The following is a 13,889-nucleotide window of genomic DNA, read 5'->3' on the forward strand; positions in this document are numbered from 1 at the left end:
CTTAAAGACTTTCTTTTTTTTTTTTTTTTTTTTTTTTTTTTTTTTGCTGTACGTGGGCCTCTCCCATTGCGGAGCACAGGCTCCGGATGCGCAGGCTCAGCGGCCATGGCTCATGGGCCTAGCCGCTCCGCGGCATGTGGGATCCTCCCGGACCGGGGCACGAACCCGTGTCCCCTGCATCGGCAGGCGGACTCTCAACCACTGCACCACCAGGGAGGCCCCAGCTTAAAGACTTTTAAGTGTTAAGGACAAATATAAAATCTTTTAAAGAATAAGTGAAAACTTAAATGCAAATTCTGGTTTTATTGCCGAATAACTATAAGATATATATGTTGATTTGCTTGAAAAAGATACTGAAAAATCTGTAGATGATTGGTTTAATTTTAAAATTAAATTATTTAACATAGTAACAGAGTCAGCAAGGACTATATGTTCACTAATGTTTGGGGGGGAGGAGCTTTTGAGGTATAATTTACATACATTAAAATTTATTTTTTGGGGTTGTATAGTCCTGTGTGTTGGGCAGATGTATACAGTAGTATAACCACTATCACATTTGAGATAGAATATTTCCATCACCCCAATAAATTCCCTTGTACTCGAGTTAGAAGTTTAACCGAAAAATAACCTTGGGAAAATGTGAAAATCTAAATATATTGTCTTTGAATATCATATTTAAACAATTAAAGAATAAAAATTTATTTAAATGACCTTGAAAGTTATTTTAAGGATATGTCTTTCTAGCATAATTGTGGTATCACTTCCAGGCACACTGTTCCAAGAAAATTATCATTTCTGCTTAGCTTTTTCAACAAAAAGGATACTTTAAAATAACAAAGCGTCATATTCAAATACTTTGTCTTTGAATATTACAGAAGAAAACTCCACAAGACAGAGTGAGGATTTGGGAAGCCAGTTTACAGAAATTTTCATTAAGCAGCAAGAAAATGTCACTCTTCTGTTATCTTTATTAGAGGTAAGTAAAGAACCTTGCTATTTTTGTCATCTTAATAAGCTTGTTTTGTGACCCTTTTGGGTGTTTTTGAGGAAGCAACATATATAGATACCTTTTTTTTAAAAATAAATTTATTTATTTTTGGTGCATTGGGTCTTCGTTGCTGCATGCGGAAGCCTAGTTGTGGTGAGCGGGGGCTACTCTTTGTTGCAGTGCACAGGCTTCTTGTTGCAGAGCACGGGCTCTAGGCACACAGGCTTCCGTAGTTGTGGCTTATGGGCTCTGGAGCGCAGGCTCAGTACTTGTGGCGCACGGGCTTAGTTGTTCCGTGGCCTGTGGGATCTTCCTGGACCAGGGCTTGAACCTGTGTCCCCTACATTGGCAGGTGGATTCTTAACCACTGCACCACCAGGGAAGCCCCTATATACCTTTTCAAGATACTGAAATTTGTTGTATCATTACAAGAGATTCACATGTGTGTTTTAAGAACTATGTAGTTTCTTAGAATACTGTCTGCTTCTTATTTCCATTTTTACAAAGTACTGTTATATCTAGTCAACAACAGTTTAATCAGTTTGATCAATTTATAATAACTCTTTTCTTTTTATTGCTTTTTATTTCTTAAGTTAATTTTTTAAAGTTTGACAAACTCTTTTTTGTTTGTTTATAGTTTTTGGTACCATTCTACTAGTTGAAAAGTTTTGCTTGAAAATGTGAATTACAAATGTTACATTTTTTAAATTCCTATATTGTAGGAGTTTGATTTCCACGTCCGCTGGCCTGGTGTGAAGCTTCTTACTTCTCTTTTAAAACAACTAGGGCCTCAAGTGCAGCAAATTATTTTAGTCAGTCCTATGGGTGAGTGACTCATCTTCCTTATATTATTTTGATTTAAAAGTGAGGATCATAAAAAACAAAAACAAACAAAGTAAAATTGAGGATCATTCCTACGGGGGGGGGGACTGAAATGATGTGTTAATAAATTGTTTATAATTTGAATCACTATTTGTGTTTTTGATCTGCCAGTGTTTTTCACATGGTTATATGTTTCTAGGTGTTTCAAGGTTGATGGACTTATTAGCGGATTCCAGGGAAGTTATACGTAATGATGTAAGTCAAGTTTGAAAAAAAGTCTAAGAATATGCAGCTTTTTTTCTCTTTTTGCAAATGAAATCTTTGTTGACCCTTATTCAGAGTCATAGAAGTTAGATTTGGAAAGTTGGGGTAATGGTTTAGACCTTTTGAAGTTATATACAAGGCCACATTTTTTCTTTGTTTCCAACCTATTCAGTATTTTGGCTTAGACAAATGACTTTGCTATTCAAATTTATGCCTTCCACAAGTTTAGGATTTCTTCCATCCTTTTCTGAAAGGTTGTACTGACACCAAATTCTACCTCCAGAAAGAGCAGAGGAAACATCCCTAGACATTGAACTGTATAAACTTAACAAAGTGTAACATTTGGAATCATCACCCTTAGTTGATTGAATACATATTTCAAAGGATTTTCCTTGTAATCTCTCTTTAACTATAGAGCATGATTTGCTTTGGAGTTAATTTTTCATTCTGATTTATTTTATTATTTGCATATACATTTGAGTATTTTCTATTGATGAATATTGTTTTGTTACTTGAACATTCTTTTCTGTTGTTATCTACAACTTGATCAAAACCATAATACTTTAGGTAGCAATTGGAAAAATCTTTTTTTTTTTTTTTTTTTTGCTGTACGCGGGCCTCTCACTGTTGTGGCCTCTCCCATTGCAGAGCACAGGCTCTGGACGCACAGGCTCAGCGGCCATGGCTCACGGGCCCAGCCGCTCTGCGGCATGTGGGATCTTCCCGGACCGGGGCACAAACCTGTGTCCCCTGCATCGGCAGGTGGACTCTCGACCACTGCGCCACCAGGGAAGCCCCTGGAAAAATCTTTAAAATTAAAATTTAGAGCTAGGGGATCTTATCAAGCTAATTCAGTCTCCATATTTACACTGAGAAGCCCAAGACTCACAGAAACCAAGTGACTTGTCCTTTGTTAGTGATGTCTTATTCATCTTTGTGTTTGTGGTACCTGGCCCTGTACCTTTCTCATCTTAAGTGCTAATAAATACCATTTGGATTGCTTTTAATCTCACAACTGTTTCCTGACAAAGCAGAGACAAAACTGAAATGCTCTTGACTTCTAATCCACATAGACAGTTTTTTTTTTAGCTTTGCATTTAAAATTTTGTAGTACATACGTCAATGCAGTAATATAAGTGGTGAAATGATATAGTAGTATAACTCATGAGAAGGACAGTTTTTATACTTTAATATTCTTTTAAGAATTGTGTACCTACCTATTAGGAATGTTGAGTGTCTTTTCTTGACTAAAATATTAGTATGTATCTGAAACCTGAATTTGGTGTTCTGCTCTTCTCTTTCCTTTAACTCTCTACTCTTTTTTTTCTTTTCCTAACCTTTTTTCCTCAGTTTTTATTTGAGACAGATAAAATGATTCTCTATGTTGGCTTTCATTACTTTTATGATTAGAGATTAAGTTATATTTTTGCTGTGATGTTTAGATTTTGGAGTTTTACAGCCATCTTTCCTTTGGCTTCACAGATTCATTTAAATTCTTTGTGGAGACTTACTATCGAATATTATGCAGTAAAACACAGTGTAATACACCACAGTTGACTCCAGCAACCAGAGGAAACTAACTGGCACCTGTGGCAGTTACTAATGGCACTCTGTTCCTGCCCAGAATAATACACTGCTTCCGCCCCCCACCCCCCACCCCCACCGCATCCTTTGTATCTTTTTCTTTCTTTATCCTTCTTTTAAAATTCTCTTTTCATTTCCTTCTTTTTAATATTTCTCATTGCATTCAATGACAGTTATTAACATTGACTAACCTCTCTGGGAGCCTGTTGGTAAAGATTTTTAGCCTCAGTTTGTTTTATATTTGAAACATTGAATTTGATCTGGATTTAGAGAATTAGTTGGTCATTTATCATAGATACAGTGAACTATCATATTTATTTATGTTACTTAGGGCTTAAAAATTAGCAAGAAAGGTTGAGAAAACTCTAGGAAGTAACTACCAGCTCACTTCTAAATGATACACTGTAATTCCATTCTTTAATTTTTAGTTTTTTATTATGAGAAATGTAAACACACATGAAAGTAGAGAGAATACAGACAAACCCGTCCCCTAAAACCATTAATTTTCAAGATTTTATTATACTTGTTTCATCCATCCCTCCCCTCACCACTCTCCTTTATTTTTGACTAGGGTATTTGAAAGGAATCAAACAATCTGTATAATTTCACTATTACATACTTCAGTATACATGTTGTGTGTGTGTGTATGTGTGTGTATTTCCTTATATAACTACAATGCCATCACATTTAATGAGATAACAACTTTGTCTTAGCTCTCATTTAATAAGGTAACTATTTCTGTACTCAAGTTTCCCAGTTGTCTCATAAATGTCTTTTACAGTTGGTTTCTTCAAATCAGTTTCCAGACAAGGCTCTCTCATTACATTTGATTGTTAATGTCTGTTAACTTTCTAAAGGGCTTGATTAACTTCTGGTTCACCTCTTTGCTTTGATATTTCCTAGATGATGCAGTGTACTTAATTTTGCAGCACATCAGGAAATGTAATATCTGGCTGTCTCACTTGTAGTGATCAGTGTGTTTGATTCAGGTGGTGACAGCCAGATCCCTCCATGGATCCCTTCATCCATTACATCTGATCATTCATTAATGATCATTGCCTGATTCATTTATTTTGTTAAGAGTTTCAAAATGATGATTTCTATAATTCTGTCATTCATTCACATTTATTCAGCTGTAATCTTCCTCAAAGAAGAACTTTACTTCATCAACCAGTATATTTTACTACCCTGAATTATAATTCATAGATGAAAGGGAGGATAAATAGCTAAATCCCTTTAATTACCAGTTTTTAAAGTAAGGAATTGGTGTCCACTTACTTTCAATGACCAATGAGTATACTTTCATGTCTAGTAACATTTTAGTGGATGTGTTTGATTAGAGGAATATGTCTCTTAATAGTCAGGGAAAAGAAACTGATATGTATTGAGAATTTAGGTTCTATAGGAGTTATTTTATCTCCTTTAGTCCTCATAAAAACCCTATGACAAAGATACCATCCTTGTTTTACACATGGGTATACTAAGACTTACATTACATACAGAGTTTATGTAATTTGCTTCAAGTTGCACAGCTAGTAAGTAGACCTTTAAGAAACCCACTGTATTGAACTCATAACCTTAGTGTTCTTTCCACTGTATTTATTCCTCCCTTTGTTAGCAGTTAAACTCAAGTTAAGATTAAGTAGGAGAATATGACATGTAAAAATAACCACTTTTGCTTTCTCTCTCATCTAATGTTGAGACTGGACAGTAAGGGAAATGAGTAGGAAAACCCCAGTAAGGCTGTGGGTACTTTTTGTCTTATATAAATACTTACTTGCCCAGTACTGACAGCCAACGGCTTATTTGACTCTTTGGAACTTTTGAACTACTTAGTTGCTCTTCCTCTTCCTCTAAGAAATACCTGTTTTTTTCATTAAATATTTTCTGTCTCTTTGACCATTCTGGTATTGTTGGGCTCCTGTGGGCTCATAAAATACTTGTTGTTTGATAGTGAAATAAGCAGAAATGGTTAACAGTGAATATTTCTTGAATAATAAAGAAGTTGCAAAATATATAACCTAAATCTAGCTCAACAGGAGCTGAGAAAACTAAAAATCAGAAGCAAAGACTACTGAGAATTGTCTCATACTAGACATGGTGTTCATGAGGCATGAATTCTCATTCTTCTTTTTTTCTATCAACTTAGAATCAAGTTTTGGGAATTTCCGGGCCAGATAATTACAAGAATATCTGAACTTTCCCTGCTAAAATGTGGTGATGTTTATTGATTTATATTATTGATTTCACAATTTTTTATTGTTACTGTTGTGAAGCATGTACCAAGGCATTACTGAGACAAATATAATCATGTTCAACTCTCTTAGACCACAGTGAAAGCCAGGTAATGAATGATTGATGAATATGCAAGAATTGTTGTATATTTATATTATACGGTGAAAAGAGAACTGAATTAGGAATTGGTAGTCAAGGATCTGTCTTTCGAGATTTATATAGCTTAGGGAGGTAAATTGCTCACCTTCTCTGTCCTTGTTTGCCCTATCTATAAAGTGAAGGAGTTGGACTTGTGAAATTCCTGCCACTTCTAAAACTCAGTGGTTTTTAAAGTAGTTTTTAAATGTCTTGTAAAAGCTGTATTCCACTAAACATTATCTTTCTTCTCCATAAGGGCGTCTTACTACTACAGGCACTAACAAGAAGCAATGGAGCAATCCAGAAAATTGTTGCTTTTGAAAATGCTTTTGAGAGACTACTGGACATTATTACCGAGGAGGGGAACAGTGATGGAGGTATAGTATGAAGAGATTGATCTGGAAAGATTCCTTTTGTTCTCACGGACTTGTTAACTTTTCAGGAATGCAACTGAAGGGAGAAATGAGGACATACATTTTCTTTGTTGTTTTGTTAGATGTTGAGAGAGGCTTCCCTGAGGGAGGATGGATACTTATATTCTTTCTTTCTTCCATTGTGGTGTGTTGAATATGGATTTCTTTTTATTTATCCTGCTTAATATTTGTTAAACTTCCAGAATCTGTTGATATCTTACATCATTTCTGGAAAATCTCAGCTATGTCTCCTCAAATACTGCTCCATCACATTTTTTCCTATCTTTCTGAACTCAGATTCAGTTCTCTGTCATATGATTAGATTCTCACTTTATCATCTTACTTTCTTGTCTGCATTTTCTGTCTCTTTATCTTTTCAGGCTTTCTTCTGGATTATTTCTTCTGACCTGTTTTCTATTTAAACGATTCTCTCTTCACCTGTATTTGATCAGCTTTTGAATGTGTCCATTGAGTTTAAAATTTTTCTTTTCTAGAAGTTCTGCTTTTTTCTTTGGCAAATTTGCTAGGTAATTTTTTTATAACTTTGTTTTCTCTGCATGTATTTTCAACTTATCTTTTATTTCTTTGAATATAAGAAACAATTACTTCACGATCTCTGTCTGATAATCGCAGTATTTTAAGTCTTTGTGGGTCTGATACTTTGCTCTGCTGGTTCTTACGCATGGTACAACATTTTCTGTGTACATGGTTCTCTTTGACTATGTTTTGTGTCGTACTTAGCAGAATTACTTATAGGAATTTGAATCCTAGGATGAAAGTAATTTCTTTCAGAGAAAATGTGCTTGTTTCTGCCAAGCCCTGGGGGTGCAGTTTGTCTGGGATCACCTCATTCCAGATTGAAGGGTTGATATTCCCTGGACTACTCAGGTAATGCAAACCCGAGCTACAAAACCTATGAGGACTAGTTATCTTTGCATTTTTTGCACCCTGAGGATATATCCTTTTTTGTTTTTTTTTTTTCCTTAGGATATATCCTTTTGAGGTCCCATTTTATTAGGTGAAAAGTTTTCTGTTAGATTCCTTCCCTACTTTGTGTATACCCTTGGCTTTGGTTTGTTTTCCCTCTGTCCCATGAGACTGTCAAAATAAAAAGTTTAGATTTCTCAAGATTGAGAAACGTACTGCCAGCCAAAAGGTACTTTTATACTTAACTATCTGTATAGATATCCATTTTCTTGTCAGTTTTAGCCTGCTGTACTATCAGTTCTTCGTTGCTCCTAGGCTTTTTTTTTTTAATTCAGCATTTTTGTTGTTTTTAATGAGAAATTGATCAAAAAACCTAGCACTAGAGTCAGAGGAGAAAAATGAGTTTATTTGCATTCACTGAACTGGGGTTAGCAAGTAGTGTAGTATAGGTTGACAGTTGGCTTACTAATCTGGAAGGCAGGACCAGGCTGGTGATAAAGATTTGAGAGTCTTTATAATATAGGTAAAACAAAATTAGATAAACAAGAAAGATTAGATGAGTCACTTAGAGTAAGTGAAGAGTGAGAAGGGAAGTGCTAGGACAAACCCTAAGGAATACAAATTGTTAAGAGATCATAGAGGAAGAGGTATCGGTAAAAGAGACTGAGAAGAAACAGGCCGTGAGGCAAGAGGAGAACCACACTTAGAAGGGTTGGGGGAATCGGTAGCAGTGTAAGAAGTCACTGAGATATCAAGATAGGACAGAAATGTATCTGTAGGACTTAGAACATAGACATCATTGGGGACCTTGGGGACAGCATTTGTGTTTAGTGGTTGCCTCAGAATCAAGATTGTAGTGTCAGAGGAGTAAGTTAGAAGAGGGAAAATAGAATAGCAGAGAAAACTCATATCAGGAATTTGGTAAAGTCAGGGGAGAGCCAGGTGAACAGAACTGGAGGTTGACAAGGAACTATTTTTCTTTTCTTAAATTTTTTTTTGAGATATGAAATATTTCATACATACAGAAAACAATAGAAAATAGCATAACAAACACTTGTGCACCTACCATCCAGTTCTTTTAAATAAAGTATCCTTCTGAATATAACCTCACAAGTTAATGTTTTGGGGTTTTTTTTATTAATTTTTTTTTCCGCCACACGGCATGCGGGATCTTAGTTCCCCAACAAGGGATTGAACCGGCACCCCCTGCAGTGGAAGCTTGAAGTCTTTACCACTAGACTGCCAGGGAAGTCCCACAACTTGCTGTTTTTAATTCAACATTGTATTTCTGAGATTTATCCATGTTGATACATGTTACTATAGTTCATTTATTTTAAGTGCTATATATTATTCTGTATTATGAATATACTATGATCTATTATTTTCTGATTGAGTTGACAATTAGATTGTTTCTATTTTTGCTAATATAAACTGTTACAATGAATGGTCTTTATGTATTTACTTGTGTGTTAAGTTTCTCTATATACCTACAAATAGAGTTGTACTTTTTTCACCATTACCAGATATTGTCGAATGGCTCTCTTAAGTGGTTTTATCAACCTGTACTCCATCAACAGTGTTTTCAAGTTCCTGTTTCTTCACATCCTTGTCAGTCCTTCCTTGCCAATTTGATGAGTGTGAGATAATGTCTTATTGAGATTTTATTTCATTTCTTAAATTAATGAGATTAAGCATATTTTCATGGGAGTAGTCACCATTTATTTTTGTTTATCTTTTACCCCTCTGAATTACCTTCTCGCCCGTTTTTGTATAAGATCGTTTTTCCTTTTCCAGTTGATTACTGGGAGTTCTTTATGTATTCTGGATACTAATCATTTGTTGATTATACATGTTTCAGTTATCTTCTATTAATTTGTTTATAGTGTTTCTATTAAAGTTTAAAATTTTAGCGTAATAACATGTTGGGTTTTTTTTAATAGTTTATGCTTTTATGTTTTGTTTAAGAAATCTGTCTCTACCTCAAGGTCATAAGGAGAGTTTCCATCACTTTCTTATACTGAAGACTTTTTAAATGTGTCCTTTACATTTAATTAATAGGGATTTTGCATTTGAATGATGTTATAAGATTTGTGATCAAATTTCCATACGTGTGAAGGTCTGTTTCTGAGTTCTCTGTTATGTTCCATTAGTCTGTCTAGTTCTACACTAAAACCACACTCTTTTAATTACAAAAGCTTCATAATAATATCCTATCTATTAGAATATATGAAAAATTTCCTATCTTGGCCCTCTTCAGAATTGTCTTTTGCATCTTTCCCTTTTATTCTTCATATGAATGAAACTTCTTTGCTAGTCAAGTTATCTGAAAATCCTAGTTGGGATTTTGATTGGAAATATATTGAGTTGTTTGGGGTTTTTTTTAAGTTATTATTTATTTATTTATTTTTGGCTGTGTTGGGTCTTCATTGCTGTGCGCAGGCTTTCTCTAGTTGTGGCGAGCAGGGGCTACTCTTAGTTGCGGTGCGCAAGCTTCTCATTGCAATGGCTTCTCTTGTTGCGTAGCACAGGTTCTAGGCATGTGGGCTTCAGTAGTTATAGCACGCGGGCTCAGTAATTGTGGCTTGTGGGCTCTAGAGCACAGGCTCAGTAGTTGTGGCACACAGGCTTAGTTGCTCTGCAGCATGTGGGATCTTCCCGGACCAGGGCTCGAACGTGTGTCCCCTGCATTGACAGGCAGATTCTTAACCACTGAGCCACCAGGGAAGCCCTGATATTGAGTTTAAAGATTAAGGAGAATCATCATTGGCTTTTTCTATCCATGAACCCAGGTATATCTTTTAATCTATTCAGGTCTTCTTTTATGTCTTTCAGTAATGTTTTATAATTTTGAGCACAAGAGTTGTATATTTTTTTTATTAGATTCATTTCTAGGCAACTTATACTTTTTGTTACATGTGAATGGGATCTTTTTTTATTACATTTTCAAATTGGTTACTACTTGATTTTTGTATATTGATCTTGTATCCAACCATCTTATTAAACCATTAGTTCTCCTTGGACTTTCTGTGTAGATACGATATTTTCTACAAATAAGTGTAATCTTTTTTGTTTTCAGTTCTTATACCACTTTTCTTTTCTTTGTCTCATTGCACTGATTAGAATCTTTAGTACAGTGTTGAATAGTTGCTGACTGTAATGAGAATGTTGATGTTTCACCTTTAAGTTTGATTTTTGCTAAGAGTTTTTATCATGAGTCTTGCATTTTAATAACTTTTTATTTTTTTTCTACATCTGTGGAAATTATCAGATTATTCTCCTTTAATCTAAAAGGGCTTTTTCTTTAAAATGGAAGAGACTACAACAACCGTGAGCAAGCAGAGAGGGGACACAAATATGATATGAGACAGAGAGAGAGAAAGAAAAGACAACAATCAGTGGTACATAATACCTGAAAAAGGAGGAAGTTATTAGAATCCACAGGAGAGGTAGGAACTGGCTGTTTAAGATAGGAGAGGAAGGAGCTCATCTTCCATCATAACGGGGGATAGCGCAGGTGAAGATGCAAGTCCTTTTTCACATTTGGTGACAGGGAGTTGAGTTGAAGGCAGAGGCATATGCTGAGAGTGAAAGAGGAGGACTGAAAGAGGAGAAGGGGGAGAAGACTGAAAATAGTCTTTTGGAGGATAGGAGAGCTTGTTGACTATTGGAATTAGGAAGATTTCCAGGCAAGGATAAAGGCCCCATTGAGGGTGTTCACCATGATTTCATAGCAGTGCAGGCTACTTGATTGTGTGATCCCCTGTCTCCCCCAGTACTCAGATGTCTAGGTACAGATAGAGAAAAAAAGCCAGGCAGGCAGTTTTTGACAGGATAGTGCCTTTCCAGGCGGGTGCTATGAAAAGATAGTGAGACAAGAGAGCTCAGCAAATTACCTGTAGGGTGGAAGAAATGAAGACCTATATGTGCTAAGCTAGATCGGGAAGGAAGTAAAGACAGAAGGGTTTTTAAAAAGAAGAAAGGGGGCTTCCCTGGTGGCGCAGTGGTTGAGAGTCCGCCTACCGATGCAGGGGACGCGGGTTCGTGCCCCGGTCCAGGAGGATCCCACGTGCTGCAGAGCGGCTGGGCCCGTGAGCCATGGCCGCTGGGCCTGCGTGTCCGGAGCCTGTGCTCCGCAACGGGAGAAGCCACAACAGTAAGAGGCCCGCGTTCTGCAAAAAAAATAGAAGAAGAAAGAAGACTTGTTGATGGGTTGAAAGTCTCAGGGAAGCCATAGAACAGATATATTGAGAATACTTGAGCTGGAAAGATGGGAGGTTTTAGTAATAGAGTAAGGATTATCTCTGAAGATGAGGCCAAGGAACTGAGGGGTCCAGATATTAGATGGGTTGTCATTGAAATTGAAATCAAGAGTGACAGCAGAACATGGAGATAGAAAGAAGACTCTGAATGAGGTGCTGGTGTTTGCAGTGAACAAGGAGTAGTGACCATGAATTTGTTACAGAACTGCAGTGAGGACTGGTAATAGATGGTACAGCTAGATGGCCTGAGCCTTAGTGAGTAAAAGTAATTTACTCTTAGATGAAAGAGAAAATGGTTAAGTGGGACTTCACTAAATTGAAAATTTAGTCTGCAAAAGACACTGCTGAGAGAATGCAAAGGTAAGCCACAGACTGAAAGAAAAGATTTGCAAAACACATCTGGAAAAGGACTTGTATCCAGAATGTACAGAGAACTCTTAAAGTTCAATAAGAAGTAAAGAAACAACCCAATTAAAAAATGAACAAAAGATCTGAGCAGACATATCACCAAAGAAAATATATAGATGGTATATAGCATATGAAAAGACACTCAACATCATATGTCATTAGGGAAATGCAAACTAAAACAATGAGACATCACTATACACCTATTAGGCAAAAATCCAGAACACTGACACCACCAAAAGTAAGCAAGGGTGTAGAACTCTCATGTATTGCTGATGGGAATGCAAAATGATACAACCATTTTGGAAGACCGTTTGGTGGTTTCTTACTAAGTTTAACATACTCTTAACATACAGTCCAGCAATCACACTCCTTGGTATTTACCCAAATGAGTAGAAAACTTGTATCTATACAAATCCTGCACGTGAATATTTATGGCAGCTTTATTCATAATTGCCAAAACTTGGAAGCAACCAAGATGTCCTCCAGTAGGTGAATGGGTAAACAAACTGTGGTACCTTCAGACATTGGAATATTATTCAACGATTGAAAAGTTTTCAAGCCATGAAAAGTCCTGGAGGAACCTTAAATGCATATTGCTAAGTGAAATAACACAGTCTGGAGAGGCTACATACTTTATGATTCCAAGTATATGACATTCAGAAAAGACAAAACCATAAAGAGACAGTAAAAAGACCAGTGGTTGCCTGGGATTCGGGGGTAGGAAGAAAGGAATGGATAGGTGGAACACAGGATTTTTAGAGCAGTGAAACTATTCTGTGTGATACTGTAACCGTGGGTACATGAAATTATACATATGTTGAAATCTATAGAATTTACAACACAAAGAGTGAACCCTAATGTAAACTATGACGTGAGTTAATAATGTATCAATATTCATTCATCAGTTTAACAAATGTACCACACTAATGCTAAATGGTAATAGCAGTGCAAACTGACACGAAGAGAGTATATGGGAATTCCCTTTATTTGTTGCTCGGTTTTTCTGTAAACCTGAAGCTGCTCTGAAAAATCAAGTCTGTTTTTTGGAGTTTTTGTTGTTGTTTTGTTTTGTCTTTGACCCTGCCGCACGGCTTGTGGGATCTTAGTTTAGTTCCCCAACCAGGGATTGAACCCAGGCCCTCAGCAGTGAAAACGCAGAGCCCTAACCACTGGACCACCAGGGAATTCCCTAAAATCTGTTCATTTTTTAAAAGCAATTCTTTTTTTTTTTTTTTTTTTTTTTTTTTTTTTGGTGGTACGGGCCTCTCGCTGTTGTGGCCTCTCCCGTTGCGGAGCACAAGCTCCGGACGCGCAGGCTCAGTGGCCATGGCTCACGGGCCCAGCTGTTCTGCGGCATGTGGGATCTTCCCGGACGGGGGCACGAACCCGTGTCCCCTGTGCATCGGCAGGCGGACTCTCAACCACTGCGCCACCAGGGAAGCCCCGCAATTAATTCTTATAATCGTGCAGCTTAACTAGTAGGAGCAAAAGTGTGCATGTACTACACAGAGGAACCTACTCGCTGTGAGCATCCAGCCTCTTTTTTTCATATGCTTTGCAGAGGAAACAGAGCTCATTGGTTAGGAAGCCTGAGGAGTGGCCAGATATCTGTAAGGAGAACCAGGAGGGAGTCGTTAGTGTTTTAGAAGCCAAAAGAAGAGGAAGTTTCAAGGAAGAGGCATAAAGACAGCAATGTCAGGTGCTTCTTAGCGATTAAATAATATATGATTGATTCATTCAACAAATATTTAGTAGTGACCTACCATGTATACATCTGCTATCTTGTCTCTCTTTTTTTTTTGGCCTCATCACGTGGCATGCGGGATCTCATCAAACCTGCGCCCCCTGCGG

General features: G+C 36.9%; 1 protein-coding gene across 4 annotated transcripts in view; it reads left to right on the top strand.

Moving 5' to 3' along the window:
• The window catches only part of USO1 (USO1 vesicle transport factor), a 90,126-nt gene that overhangs the window by 43,891 nt on the left and 32,346 nt on the right, over positions 1–13,889 (top strand). For 3 of the 4 annotated variants that reach the window (XM_032632453.1, XM_032632452.1, XM_032632454.1), the window contains exons 5-8: positions 876–976; positions 1,711–1,813; positions 2,010–2,065; positions 6,288–6,408. In XM_032632453.1, coding sequence (XP_032488344.1) covers positions 876–976; positions 1,711–1,813; positions 2,010–2,065; positions 6,288–6,408 — 381 coding nt within the window. Of the gene's footprint in view, positions 1–875; positions 977–1,710; positions 1,814–2,009; positions 6,409–13,889 lie in introns of all 4 variants that reach the window. The other variant, XM_032632455.1, reaches the window with a different exon arrangement.

Source organism: Phocoena sinus, chromosome 5, assembly GCF_008692025.1.
Source record: "Phocoena sinus isolate mPhoSin1 chromosome 5, mPhoSin1.pri, whole genome shotgun sequence".
NCBI lineage: Eukaryota > Metazoa > Chordata > Mammalia > Artiodactyla > Phocoenidae > Phocoena > Phocoena sinus.